This window comes from Rousettus aegyptiacus, unplaced genomic scaffold (genome assembly GCF_014176215.1).
Source record: "Rousettus aegyptiacus isolate mRouAeg1 unplaced genomic scaffold, mRouAeg1.p scaffold_m13_p_13, whole genome shotgun sequence".
Lineage (NCBI taxonomy): Eukaryota > Metazoa > Chordata > Mammalia > Chiroptera > Pteropodidae > Rousettus > Rousettus aegyptiacus.
In genome coordinates this window covers 47,819,343-47,834,014 of record NW_023416288.1, presented here as the reverse complement: position 1 = coordinate 47,834,014, position 14,672 = coordinate 47,819,343, and the positions used below count along the sequence as shown (strand labels likewise).

Here is a 14,672-nt window from a genome sequence, read left to right as displayed (position 1 = left end):
TTGCTAGCCTGGATGACCGGATATGGGTACTTTAGAGGAATAATGTCTTCTGTTGTCACAAAATATTTTAATTCTAAGTAAGAATTTACTGTTAAAATTTCAGCCTCTGCTCATATGACAAAGACAAAAAGTTCTGCTCTCTTCTTTTGCCTTATGGAATTATAAGACTTAGCTTGAGTGTAACCGTAATACAGTTCACACATGGTACACGTCGCATGTAGCTTATGTTAAACTCAGTGTGTGGTATCCCTTTCCTGGGGGTTTGGGTGGGGACTAAACTGTTTGTAACGAGAGGTGTCTTCCTGCAGTGCCCTTGCTGCCTGCCCCGAGCCCGCCGAGACCCGCCGTGGGACCCCAGAGATACCCAGTGAGTAGCAGCTGCACCTTCTGCTCTCAGAGAGATGAGCACACATTTACTAAGAAATATTAATATAGCAAATACAAATGGGTCCCGCTAAATACAAGTTTAAGGATTTGTAAATATTGACCATAATTTTTGCAGTGGGAAATGTTTGTTAAAAGCTTAAGGTCAGTGGGTTTTTGAGAATGGAATTAATTTTGTTTAACTGTAAAATTGTTGAATCAGGATCATCAGTGGAATGCTTTTCATCTTAAAGAATATGAATTTTGCTTTTATTATTTCCTCGCATTAAGCGAGGAAGGGCCTTGCTTTATTATGGTGTGCATGCGTGTGCATGAGCACGTGTGCGTTTGTGTACACGTGGTGTGTGTATGAAGCGTTAGGGTATAACGATGAGCGCTCATTTAAAAAAACCCTCAAAAGTCTTAATGAGCCTCTGGTTTTATATTTTAACACACACTTTCCATAATTTTATTCATTCTTTTAAGACGGCTTACCTAGAAGAAAAATGTTCATTAAATAGTTGTATCTGTCTGAGTAACCAAATAATCAAACTTTATTTATTTGAGTTTTTGGTTTGATTTGTAGTTGATTCATGGTTTTATTAAACTAGTGAGGGCAGGTTCTTTTTAAAAATAATGTTGACACACAGTAGACCAGACAATAAAATTTTAATGTTATTCGTATGCAAAACAAATGTAGTTTTTGTTTAGATCAGCAGTAATACCTAAATGACTTACTCGACCCCCGCTTTGCTACTTCAGTAAATACGTTTAGCATTTCGCAAAAAGGTTTTAATGAAAGATCTAGATGATTGTTCAAAAATCAAGTCAGTATTGGATTTAAGGTTGAGTTTTTTTAGAAACTTGTTGATTTATAGTTATTTGCAAATTATAATATGGTTTCTGAAACCGATTCTTACTGGTTTCATTCCCTTACATTAGCTAACTTTTTCTTTACTCATCAAGTTCTAAAAACTACTTTTTAAAAATTAGGTGATATTTATTGAGTACAATTTCCTATTCGAAGCACTTGTCTAAATAGCTAAGATTTATTAATTTATCACCCCAGGATAAGCTTGTATAAGTTTCATCATTGGATATATTTCTTCTAGTGGAGTAGTTTACCTGCTAGTTCTTATAAAGCACTCTTAAAGTTTTGAGTACTCAGCAAAAAGGCATATGTGTTGAGCATCTTTGTCAAATTATTTTTGGACTTTTTTCATGTTTTTGTTTTATAGGCATAGATTTTATTGTGAAAAAGCAGCGTAGGTTAAGAAAAACAATCTTGTATTAGTATTTTTGTAAAATGTGTTTAGTAACATAAAATTAGAATAATTATTTACAATTTTCATTAACTCGTATTTTCTAGTTGGGCAGATATAATTGTATCTGATACTGGAAGAAACAAACCTCATACTTGAGTATGTTGCAAGAAGATAATAAAAGAATATTTGTTGTGAGAAACGGAACTTATTTTAAGTTACAGAGCAGTCTGAGGATAGTAAATATTGTTGAACTGCATTTGGCAGAATTTCTGCAAGATGCATGTTTTGTCTTACTGTTTTTGAGCCCAGAAGTGTGCATGGATAATAGGAAATAGTTGGGCCAGAAATTAGTCACGTGGGTGATGGCATTTGAGAATTATTTTTTTAGCTGTTATTTATTGCTATTTAACGTGTATCTTTTTTAAGGTCTGAAATGCCAAATCTTAAGCTGACGCTACAGTGAACTTGGGTTCTAATTCTATAATCAGTCAGTGTCCTTTGGAGGAAATAGACATGGAATCAATTTTTTAAAAATATAGTAGCAGTATTAGTTTTTTAAAAGTCCTCATCAGAATATTTTCAGAAGGAGGATTAGTTCTAGGCCATCTGATGCTTAACTTAGGCCACGTCTTTTTTGAGTAGAATTCTTTTTATTTCTTTTCTATGACTGCATGAAACTCGGTTGCTGTAGCGCACATAGTTCCGTGAACCTCCTGTGAGTTTTGCTTCAGGCGAGTGCTCTGCGGGAGCTAGTGCCTGAGCCACCAGGTGGCCCAGACGTGCGTACGTGAAGCCCAGCCTGAGTCCTTGAGCCAGTTTCCCCTGAGCGAGATTGCAGAACCGAAGACGGGGCCGCGGTGCCTCGACACAGCCGGAGCGCTCGCAGCGACGGCGGAGTGCCCCGCGGGCCTGGCGCTTCGCAGCGGGGGGCGGATGCGCAGTCCGTGTAAACCGCAGGGAACGCGCGCGTGCGAGTGCAAACACGCGTCAGGTCGGGAGCCGCGCTGCGGGGTCGTCGTGCGGCGCGTCCGAGTCGTGTGCCTTCGGGGCACAGAAAACGTGCGCCTTGCAGAAGCCCGGGCGGAGCGGCGATGCCGGCTGCGACCTTGCCTCTCCCCGGCCTCAGCCCGTCCGTGACTCCCGTTGCTCTCGCCGCCAGCGGCGTGCCGCATGCCGTGTGCGTGCCTGGCTCGGGCCGTGGCGACCCTCCGCGGCGTCCCCATCACGCTGTGCCCAGTGGGGCCGCCCTGGGCCTCGGGCACAGAGGGCGCGGATCGACGGTAGTCGCGTGAGTGCGCACAGGACCTGGTATTGGCTGGCCTTGCCGCCTACTAGGAGCTACATGAAGGGGGCGACGTAGGGAAGGGCGCGTTTCCCGGGTGCGTGTGCGAGTTTGCACCGAGCGCCACAGGGGTTCAGCGCTCCCGTGCCGACCGCAGAGCAGGCAGGGCGGACAGACGCAGGGGCCTCCAGGCGCCCCCCTTTAAAGGGAAGTGCTCTGCGGTTGGTGTCCGTGTGAAGGTACCGCTTCTCTTCCCAACACTGACAGACTTCGCTTTCGTGAAAGGCCATTTTGTTTGACAGTTTTATGAGAACTCGAGAGATTCTTAGTTTAGAACTAGTACGCCTAGAAATTGCGCTAAGTGATAATGCCTTCAGTGCGTCAATAAAAAAAATCACGGAATTCTAGGCCACTTAATGTGAGACACTAGTTTTTATAGAATTGTTTAAAATTAGCTTAAAAATTGAAATCTTAGGCCAAAATATGATATTCCGGGCTATAGTTAATGTAGCAAAACAAATGTTTAAAGAATTGAATAAACAGATTTTAAAGCAGATATTTAAATGTCAAACTCAGGAAAAGGGGCCTTATTTTTGATCCTTTTAGAAACTGCTGCTTTAGCTCTTGGCGCCGAGCCGTCCCTGCTTCGGCTGCGTTGGCGTCTGCGTCGGCCGGGTGAGGGTCCGCCCCCCGCGCCCGGGCCCCCGGGGCTCCGCGAGGCGCTTTGTAATTTAGGCGCTGTCTACTAGTCAGTCACGGGCACAGCCGGCGCTGCCGCCCTCAGAGTTTCTTCTCACTCAGACTTATTCCCAGGACGACTTTGGTTCGCTTTCTTCAAATCAGAGTTACGAATCTTTTTTTTGGAAATATATTTCAATCGATAGCATATTGGAATGAATCTTTTCCATATTCATTTTCATATCAGAATATAAATCTCCCGAGTGGAACTTTACTTCAGTGTTTTAGGTGGTGAGTGCTTAAAAGAGCCGATCGGCCCAGGAAGTGAGCCTGTTCCTTAGCAGTTCGAGGTGCCGTCTAAGGGACTGTTCTTCCTGCCACGTCAGCTGCTTTTTGTCCCATCCAGTCTTGCCATCGAGCCACCTTCCAATCCCCGGTCCACTTTTCCTCCAAGTCAGGACCTTTGAATGGGACTCCACGGAACAGTTTATTGTGTGTTTTTGTAGGGCGGCGGGGATGGGAAGGCTAGTTTATACTTCATGCAAGTCAGCTTTTGTTTTTGTGTCTGTCCGAATTCCGTTTTTAATCCAGACGTCTTGTTTTGCATGTTGAGTAGTCTAATAGGTTTCTCTTTCCACAGAGGCGCCCCTGCTGTTTCTACCATTAACATGGAATCCTTTTCTTCTCTATAAGTACATTTTTTCAGTTAGTATTTGTACTCAAAGAGATGTTTATTCTTTTTAAAGTTTACCCACTTTGAAAAATGACACTGAAATGTCGATCGCTAATATTTTATTGGAGTGTTGCTTCGAGAGTCTGCCGACCTCTCTCGTTTTCGGGGCCAGCGCCGTCGTTGTGTTTAAGTGTGGTGGTAACTCCCGGGTCACGCGTTTGGTGAAGGTCCTTCGCCGGGGGCCGTGTACAGCCTGCGCGGTCGTTCATTCTGGTATTTCCAGGGCAGCCAGTGAAGTGAATAATTCTTCGTGATTTTTGTTTAAAGTGAAAAAATTAAAAAAAAAAAAAAGACGATGCCTTTAAGCGTAAACTCGTCTGAGCAGCTGCACCGCCGAGTGGCCCGCCTAAGCGAGACCCGCGTGCGCGCGCGGTGCAGTCGCAGGGCCTCGCGGGGCGGTCCGGCCGCGTCCCGTCTCCCTGTGACGGGCGCGTGGTATCAGGTGGTGGTGATTGGCAGTTACTGAATGTGTTTTACATGGCGTTTCATGCAAATCATGTTTGACGAGACTGCTGCATCAAATTACATTTCTTTCTGATTATAGCCTTTGCAGATGTGAATCCAGACTTCATTCCATCTAGGAAAAAAGTCTTTCATTTGAGCCCTTCCTGTTTTTACTCCTTGCCTGCAATGCCTCGTAATTATTAGCACTTAGGTGGGCATTTTCTCCTATCAGACGTATCCATGAGCAGTAGCAGGCGAATGTGGGATGAGGGCCTTCCAGCTGTCAGATATTGTCAAGCTTGCCGGGAGAGAATGCAGTTTAAAATGCGGGTGACATAATACCCAACATCCTCCGTTTGCTGGTGGGTTTCTGATTAATTACGATTACCATACATTATCATACCATCAAATTTAATCATATCAGTGAATTCCCATCTGCAGCAGGAGCAGCTCAACACTGCCGTACCAGCCATTAAACATTGTGGTGATAAGGTGCACGCCCCGTCGACTGGACTGCGGTCCTGCCAGAGTACATTGCGTGTGCTGGGCGCAGCGAGGTGGGTGGGGTACACGGGAGTGACTCTAGGAAGCCAGACGTATGGAAATCGGTTTTCTTGTACAGTAACTGACCCATCCAGTCACACTGCAAAAGTGTGTGATAAGCCGATTCGTTTAACGTTTGATTGAGTAAAACTGTTGTGTTGAAATGAAACCCTTTCCCAGGACCCCCCCACCCCCCACCCCAGGTACCTACAGTGCCGTGTGTGGTAGCCTCACCTCTGAGCACAGGTTGCCCATCCGTTTTTTAATAACTCAGCCCGTGAAATGTGCGCAAGAACGTAAAGTTTCAAGGTCTTCGAACTCCTGTCTGTGTCAAGAAGATTTCTGGCCCGTTCCTAGTGATGCGTCCTGCGAAACACACCAGTTTTTAAAAAATATTTTCCCGGGAGTCTTTGAAGACCCACAGTTCTGTTTAGATACGTTTTTAAGACAAACTTTGGAAGAGGCCTTAGTTTATTATAAAGCACCTGAAAGCACTTCTTCCAAAAGATTAGAATTTTTTTAATTTTGAAAATGCAGTGCTTTGGGCGTGCGCATCTGCGTCGTGACGTGAAGCGGTTACGGAGTCAGCACAGCGGGGACAGGACCAGCGCTGCCGCCCGGGCTTCTTGCGCGGCCCCTGCAGCGGCGGGCCCTTCCCCGGCCAGCCCCGGCGGCCACCGGGCTGTCCCTGTTCCTAGGACCGGCGAGAGCGGCGACGTGGCGTCTTCGTGTTTGGGACGCACGCCCCCCGCGGCGCCTGTGCGAGGTGCGCGTGTTTTACCGGTAGCCCTCGTCCCGCCGTGTGGATGCAGCAGCGTGTCCACTGCCCGGTCGGACTGCGGGAGCATTTCTTGTCTTGGGCTGTTGTAGGTCACGTTGCCGTAGACATTCGTACGTGGGCGTCAGCGCACGGAGTTGTCAGTAAGTAGCTAGGAGCGGGACTCTGGGTCCTGGGGTCGGCGTCTTCACAGACGCGAATTTCAGAACAAGCAGACTGTGCTTTCGGGTGACAGGGCTGATTCCGTGGCGTCCTTTTTGTCAGTCCTTTCTCGAATGAGGAGGTCCGGCCTCCCTGGCGCGGACGCTGTGCTGGACGAAGCGCAGGGAGAAGTTGGGCGGGCGCTGTGTCCAGCGTCCGCGCGGGGCGGGTGTTCAGCATGTGCAGCTGTCATCTTCTCCAGTGTGCAGGTGGTGCCACCGAGTCTCGGGAAGGTCAGCTGGCCGCAGCTCACAGAGCGCGTGCCGGGGCGGGGCCGGAACCGGGGCAGGCGTGAGTCTCCAGGCGTGCCGCGCCACGCTCTCCGTCTCCAAAATCCACACGCCCCTCAGCGAACGGGGCAGAGTCATTGGGTCTGGGCAGGTGAATCACAGCGACATGAGGTGTCGACCGTCACCGAGTGCTGAAGTGGGAGAGTTTGCCGCAGTGGGGCCTGTCATTGGTGGGGGCGAGGTGCGGGAACTAAGGGCTTTCACTTTATGAAATGGGGTAAATAGATCGTCTTTAGTCGCTTCATCAGAAGCAGTATTTTGTGCCGAAGAGACGGCGTGACTCGCGGGGCGTTCTCTGGTGCCAGCGCCGGGACCGCGGGCATCGCCACGCCGGTGCAGCCAGCCGCCCGCCCCGCGCGGGTCCTGGCGCGCGGCACCCGCCTCCACGGAGCTCAGAACGCGCTGCAGCGCGGGAGGACCTTCCGAGGAACCGGGTGAAGTACAACCTGAAAGAAAGAAAGGAATCGCGGACGTACTGAATAAGAGGATTAGCGCGGCGATAAAGGGCGATGATTTTAATTGTCAGGGGTCGCTGGGGTCTTTATTCTTTTCACTTAACCCATTTAATCAGAATTAACTGAGAGGCCTTCTTGAGTGTCTGTTGGTTTCTTATATAGTTCTTTGCATTTTAAGTGAGATTAAGAAATGAAAACATGTAGAGGAAGGTTGTAATTTATTGAAAGATTCATGAAGTTTCAATGACATTGTTAAGATATTTAATTAGTCTTATTAAAATATAGCAACTGACCCTTTTAGGGAAGCTGATAAGTCATATAATAGCTGTTAGAGCCTCTTTATTCTTTGCATTATACGATTAACTTTGTGCTAAGCAATTTATGCAAAGTTTTCATCTTTTTTTTTCCTAAGCGAAGTTATCGGTTCTTCCTGAATGGGATTAATATAGATAACATCCTGCAATTAACTAGAGATGCAAAAAAGTGAAAGTACAATTTGTATGAGAATTAAATGAAAGAGAATGATAAAATACCTTGTTTTTTTAAAGAGATATAAAGAAAAGCAAAATGGCAGTTATTTGAAAGGATTACGGTGGCCTTCTCTTTCAGAAGGCAGAATTAGAGTAGCACTGAAAGTCCTGGTGCTGTGTTCAGGGCAGGCGCTGCTTTCGAATGGCTCACGTCTGGTGGCGGGTGGGGATCGGGGTGGGGGATCGGGGTGGGGGATCCTGCTCTTCGCACCCTGCGAGGCGGGCTGTTAAGCGAACGGCTCACCGAGAGAGCCTCGGGCAGAGTGCGCCAGACTTGAGCCGTGGCTTTGTTCGGCGTCTCTGGAAGGCGGGTTGGGCAGCAGATCAGTGGCCATGGGGGGAGAGTACTTTATAGACCGGATCTGAAAATGCGGTTCGTGCCTGGAGTTGTTTTTTGACGGCGTAACTTTGGATATTTCGCTTATAACTCTGTAAACCTGAGTTTCTTCATCCTTTACAGGAAAAGTCATTTGTTCTGCCTGTTTCTTGCCGCTGTGTTTACGAAGGATTTGTTGTACTTGGCTTTTGTCAGTCAGGACGTGAACGAGGCCGCATGTGACAGAAAACTCTGTTAACGGTGACTTTAAAAACCAAGTGTTTTATTTTTTTTATGTAAAAATGAGTGAGTTCTGGGTTGGTGTAGCTACTCTCTGATGTTATCAGGAAGCAATTTTTCTTCTTCCAAATTCCAGGCGGAAGGGGGGTGGGGCAGAGGCCGAGGGCGGTGGAGGCGGCTGCACCCCATGGTGCCAGCCGGGGACACCGTCGGCCAGGAGCTCGTCACAGGGGCTGGGCTCAGTGTCGCCCTTCCGTCCCTGAGGAAGAAGAGAGGATTTGTGCTAGGGAAGGGATTCGGAGTCTGTTCCGTGTGGCTCAAATTTAACTAGTGTAAATAAAGAGAAAGACGGCGACATCTGTGCCCAAAGTGGAGCAGGAAGCGAGGGGAAGCGGCGCCGTGAGCTCAGTGGCACCGGCTACTTAAAGTTTCTCCTGTTTCAAAAAGGCGATGCCAGTGACAGCCAGGACGCCGCCGTCAGCGACTCAGAGCTGGAAACTGCACGCTCTCGAGCTCTGTCCGGCGAGGCGAGCAGGGGCCCCCGCGGGTCCCCCCGCGGCCCGCAGGACCTGCCGACTCCGGGCGTCGTCCGCGTTGCTCCGTCTGCCAGTCGCCGGCTTTCCTTCCGGGAACGTCTCGGGCCGTCTGCCCTTTTTCCTCATGCCGTTCCCACCTGACCCTGTGCCGGCATTTGTCGTCTCGAAATGGGCTTCCTGGTGGCATTAGCTGGGTCGACCATTAAAGTCCTGTCTTTCCCAGGGCCGCCCCCCTCACCTGTACAGCGCGGCCTGTGTTCAGCCTCTTCGGGGTCAGTGTTGGAAATGCCAGAATCTTTTCTGCACCCGCTGCCCCCCACCTGGCTGGCCCAGGTGGCCGCACCGTGCTGGTGGCAGTCACAGGTTCGAGGCTGCGCCCGCACTGGCCCCTTTTCCATTCTGACTCCCCGGAGCCACCGTGCAGAGCTCGACACGTCCTTGCTGACGCAGCTGTCAGCCGCTTCTCTCGAGGCTGTCGGTGGCCCCTCCGGCCCTGCCACCCCGTCCAGGGCTAGTCTCTCCAGCCCGTTCCGGCCAGCCATGGGGTGTCCGCACACGGGGCATGTGTGCGACAGCGAAGCGTGGGGACGGCCGAGGGACTGGGAAGGCGGTGCAGGGGTCCTGGCGGCGTGCAGACGTGTGCCCGCGCCGAGGCTTCGGCGACACCGCGCCTGCTCACGGGTCGGCGACAGCAGAGCCGCTCTGCAGAGTCCAGGATGGGGCCACGGGGGAGCAGGGCGGGCGAAGGCGCGCAGGGTTTGGGGTGGGGAGGGGCGGGGCCCGGAGTCCTGAGCACAGGTGGCGCCTCGGGCCGTCCTCACAGCAGCAGGCCTGCCGAGGGACCACCTCTGTACGTGGCCTTGCCGAGGCGCACCCCCAAGCCTGTGTCGGGCTGGCGCTGCAGGCTGCCGCACGTCTGCCCCAAGGGGCCACAGCTCAGCGTGCCAAGAGAGACGCCACTTGCCACACTTTGGCGTGGAAAATGTTTGGTCTTCGGGTAGGGGTTAATACTTTACTAACTCGTAAGCTAAAGCGTCATGAAAAAGAGCTGGTTTTCACTTTAAAAACACTTTAAATGTCGGTACTTTCTCCTACCTTTGACATCGGTGGCTTGTTTCAGCCCGTGGCGCTGACCCTCCTCAGTGTCTTGGCAGCATAGTTTCGATTTGGGGGTTTCGCATTTCCAGATGTATATGTTGAAGTGGTTTAAGGAAATGAGCTGTTTAACTGAAAATGGGTTTTACTGTGGGTGAATAAATTGCATGAATTGGAGGCAACGCGATAGTTAGACCTTGCTGCAAACCAGAGAGGGCAGGCAATTTTTAATCTTATTTTTTGTGCCACTCCAAGAAAAATGGTTTAAACGGTTCTTTGAAATAATAGCAGGACCTTGATTATTGATTTATCACGTTCAGAGAGTTTCGAAGATGATTTTAAAACACATTTTGTGAAATACACGTAATACGTGAGAGAAAGTTATATAAAAGTAAAGATAGAATGCTCATGCTATGTTTTATAAGTAAGTACTTCATTAACGTTCCGTTTAAGTTACCTGACGAAATATGCACGTAGATGCACACTACGTATTTCACTGAATGTAAGCAAGAAAATAATATTTTTAAAATGAGGAAAGGGTGCAGCAGTGGAGGACAAGAAGGCAGGTCCCCGGGAGCCCCCCGCGCACCCGGAGCGAGTGAGCGTGCAGGACCGCCTCGTGCGGCGGAGGCGTCCTCCAGCCCGTTGTCGCCACAGTAAAGATGTTAAGCGTTGAAGACTATCCGTATCACAGCATCGCATCAGTTAAGTCTCAGATGAACGGTGTAGAACGTGTACACTCGTTAGGGGTAGGGAAGCTTTCTGATGCAGTATGACTGTGTGCCGTGTGCTTGCTCATCATAAAGCTTACCTCAGTTACTGACACTTACAGCTCTGGTAGTATCTTAACTGATGTCTTTATCTAGAGGCGAGAACTGGCATTCCCTAATGTCAGACCTGGGAAAGGTGAGAATTTCCTTGATTTCACCTAAAGTAGTAGACACAAGACTATGCGAATTGAAGCGTGGAGCCTTTGTGTTTCATACGTTTCAATAAGTACCGGCTGTCTGTGCTTTCACAAAGATTTAGTATTTATGTTTAAACACAATTTCCTCGTCACGTGGCCGTGGGTCTGCGAGGGCTGTGGTGTCCACGCCAGTGTCCACGCCGCGTTATTCGTGAATGCCGTGGGCAGAGCAGGCAGGCGCCGTAGTGGGCAGGGGCACCGCAGTGTTACGAAGTGAGGGCACGGGGCGAGAACGGCTGGCTGGGTTAGGAATAAGGCATCGGGATTTGAAGTTTACGGGGGAGTTTATGAAGTTTATGTGACTTTTAGAAGCTGAGGAATGCTGGTTGGGTTTGAAAGAACAAGGTGTTATTAAATGCAAATTATTTTGATGATGTGTAAAGTTAATTCTTTCTGGAAAAGTGAAAAAATTTGTGAGGACTTCTTTACTTATATGCCTCACAAAACGTGAGGCTTTCTTAAGCAAATACGATGTTTTTTTAAAATCGAATTCTTGAAAAGGACCACTGAAAAATAATTTTAGTTTGTATACATAGTAGTATGTAGTTATTGAAAATGTTAATTTTTAATAAAGAGTTCAGAATATTTTATCCAAAGAAATCCAGTTGTGTACTATTTCTTTGCAATATGGTTTCTTAACTGTTTTGCATTTTCCTGTTTTGCCAGAGTGCTGATTTTTTCACGGGATAAATTCTGTTTCTGTTTTGAAGTAAAGCAGCTTCGTAGCTCTAGCTTATGGTTGGAGGACAGCACGTTTGAGAAGATGAGTGTCAGGAATGTCGGAAGCCTAATCATTTTCAGACGCCGCGTTCTGGCGCCTGGCTGTCCCTTCGTGGCGGAGTCGCTCCCGTTGTGCCACGCGGTTGCACGTGGGGGGGGGGGTGGAGCGGGAGCCGCACGAGCCGCTGCCGGGCGTTTCAGAGGCGAGCCGGGGCCGCGCCTGCACCTCTGGCTTACAGGTCACTTTCCTTCCTTTCATCCTGTTTCCCCTTTGTTCTTCAGGGCCCTCCAGAATTCCCGCAGCACACCCCTGGACCTGTTCCCAACAACTTCAGCCAGCCCCCCCGACTTCCTCTCCAGGACCAGTGGAGAGCCCCGCCGCCTCCCCAGGAGCGGGACCCGTTCTTCCTAGGAGGTGAGGGGGGCGCGGGGAAATGGGACGGAGCCTGCCGCGTGGCTGCCGCAAGCCACACTGAGCGTCCGGTGGGTTTTGTTAAGTGTCAGGCTTTTGTACAATGGCACACACGCCTGTCATTTCCGATGCCAAAATTGGACACGATTGGTATCCGAAATGTGCAGATCTCACACAAAGGAGGGGATCATTTATAGACAAGGGCCAACGAAGCGAGCGAGAACACAAGAGGCAAAGTCGAGGATTTTTCTCACACACCCGCACCCTGGCACCACGTAGCTTCGGTCTGTGGGGAGACGGCGCCTAGACCGCCCTCCCGTGGGCCGCGCGCTCTGCGTAACCAGCGGCGGCGTCGGCCCCTCTTCTGTTGCAGGTGAGCCGAGGTTCCCGAGCCATCTCTTTCTGGAGCAGCGGAGCCCTCCGCCCCCGCCCCCTCCTCCCACACTTCTTAGCGGCAGCCACCCCGTGCCCGCGCCCAGTCCGCTACCGTTCACTCAGCCCGGGCCAGCGTTTAGCCAGCAGGGGCAGCAGCCGGTGTTCCCCAGAGAGCGGCCCGGGAGGCCCGCCCTGCAGCCGCCGGGTCCGGTGGGCATTCTTCACTTCAGCCAGCCGGGCGCAGCGGCCACGCGGCCTTTCATCCCTCCTCGCCAGCCGTTCCTGCCCGGCCCGGGGCAGCCGTTCCTGCCCACGCACGCGCAGCCTAACCTGCAGGTACGCTGGCCGCGCCCGCCGCCCGGGACCTGGCCGCTCACAGAACGAAGCGTCGCGCTCGGGCTGGTCGGCGACGATGTGGGGTTTGTTTAGAGGACACAGGTGCTAAACGTACTGTTTGTTAAAGAAAACGTTTTGACTGTATCGATTATCTCCTTAATCATAGGAGAAATGGAAAAAGTGGTTGTCACTTTTTGGGAAATGAAAAATTCAGTATTCAGATTTTTAAAAGGATACACCACTAATACAATTAGGACACATTTTGATACTAAATTTGCTCCTCGCTGGAAGAATCATAAAAGGTTTCCAGTGGAGATAAAGTCCTTTATGGGATTCTGCTTCCTCGGTGCGCGGGGGAGGGGTCATTGCCGGGAGGACGCAGGGTGGCCGGTCATCCCCTCCTTGTCAGAGAGAACAGCGTGCCCTCTGCTGGCGGGCCGTGTGTCACGGCTGCCGTGACGTCTGTGAGGTCGTTCCTTCCTGCACTCGGCCCTCACTGTTAAGATAGATGACGACGGTACGCATGAGCCAACAGTTTCGGAGCACGTGCGGTTTGCGTCTAACGTGAAAAGAGGGAGGTGGTGATTGTTCAGGGCGCACAGTAGGCTGGAACGGTTTTCTGGTTTTCTTTTGCTGAAAACCACACCGTGACTACACGTTTATGTCTGAGAGCTGATGGATATTTAAAGAGGACGCCGAGTGAGCCGGTCCCCGAGGCGGCCCCTGCCGGCGGGTGCCGGTTCTCAGGCCTCTTCAGTGCAGCCTCCCGGTCTCCGTGCTCCCCCCGCTCACCGGCGGCACGATCCTCCCTGTCCCCAAGCTGCCGTCTCCAAGGTCGTGTGGACAAGCCGTGCAGGCTGCGTTTTGGGCTGACGCTTCTGCACACGCTTTGTGTCCACACCTCGGTCTTGGAAACGGTGCTGCAGGGAGCATCCTGGAGGCCATGCTGGCCACCTTGGGGACTTCCTGAGGACAAATTTGTGGAATTTCGGGAGTCGGAGGATTTGGGGCTACTGTAGTGTCACCTTCATCAGCACACCTAAAGTGCAATTGTGCCACGTCAAGTGTCCTTTTGGTGCCAGGGTTTAAGAAGGGGCGGAGTCGGGGCGTGACTAGCATAGCCGTTTGTAACCGTCCTCTCTGTCTCCTCCGGCCCGGCAGGGGCCCCTGCACCCCCCGCTGCCCCCGCCGCACCAGCCGCAGCCGCAGCCGCAGCCCCCGCTCCAGCCCCCGCTGCAGCCGCCCCCGCCGCACCAGCCGCCGCCGCCGCCGCACCAGCACCACCACCTGGCCGCGCCGCCGCCGCCGCTGATGCCCCTGTCGCAGCCCCAGTTCCGGCCGCACCTGCAGACGGCCCAGCCCCCGCCGAGCAGCAGTCGGATGCAGTGCCCCCAGCGCCAGGGCCTGCGGCACGTGAGTGTCCTCCGGGCTCCGGCACCTTCCGGCGACGCCTCTCAGGTGTCAGCCCAGTGGGGGCGGAGCTCAGGAGCCCGAGTCGCTCCCGGTCCCTGCTGCGAGTGCGCTCGCAGCCGCTCAGGACCTCGGTTTTCTTGACTGCAGACATTGACAGCTCTTCTGTGCGCGGAAGGCTGTGTTTACGTTACTTACTTCAGCATCCTTTGTACATCTAGGTGTTGCTGTAGTGACGACGTCTTTAGTTAACAGACATGTGACTCCAGAAAATGCTTTCCGGTGACAGTCACTACCTTTTGCCGGTGGCTTGTGTCCCATGCACAGCTTATCTCTGTCTCCTCGGGCTCTGAGTAAACATGCGGACGAGCTCGGCGGGGGGTGGGGGGTGGCAGCCCTCTGCTGCCGGGGCTGCTCGTGGAGCTTGTGGTTAACGGCGGGAGGGCAGCTCGCAGGGCCCGTCAGCACGTGCGCGGCGGCACGCGCCTAATGCCTCGAAGGTAAACGGCAGTGGTCACTGTCGCAGCCGGCCCTCCACCGGACAGCTCGCCCTCCGTAATCAGCCCGATCGCTGGGGGTCTAGGCCGTAAAGGGAGAGAGTTGGGTGTTTTTCCTTTTTGTACTGTTCCCTGTGACCTTGAGCTTCGAGCATGTCACTTAGCTACTTTTGATCTCAAATCTCTTTGTCCCAGCATCTTTCTAT

At 51.4% G+C, this 14,672-nt stretch overlaps 1 protein-coding gene across 7 annotated transcripts in view; it reads left to right on the top strand.

The window, feature by feature from the left end:
- The window catches only part of RBM33 (RNA binding motif protein 33), an 86,191-nt gene that overhangs the window by 43,733 nt on the left and 27,786 nt on the right, over positions 1–14,672 (top strand). For all 7 annotated transcript variants that reach the window (XM_036230611.1, XM_036230610.1, XM_036230608.1 and 4 more), the window contains 4 exons: positions 309–367; positions 11,719–11,851; positions 12,222–12,559; positions 13,721–13,972. In XM_036230611.1, coding sequence (XP_036086504.1) covers positions 309–367; positions 11,719–11,851; positions 12,222–12,559; positions 13,721–13,972 — 782 coding nt within the window. The remainder of the gene's footprint in view (positions 1–308; positions 368–11,718; positions 11,852–12,221; positions 12,560–13,720; positions 13,973–14,672) is intronic.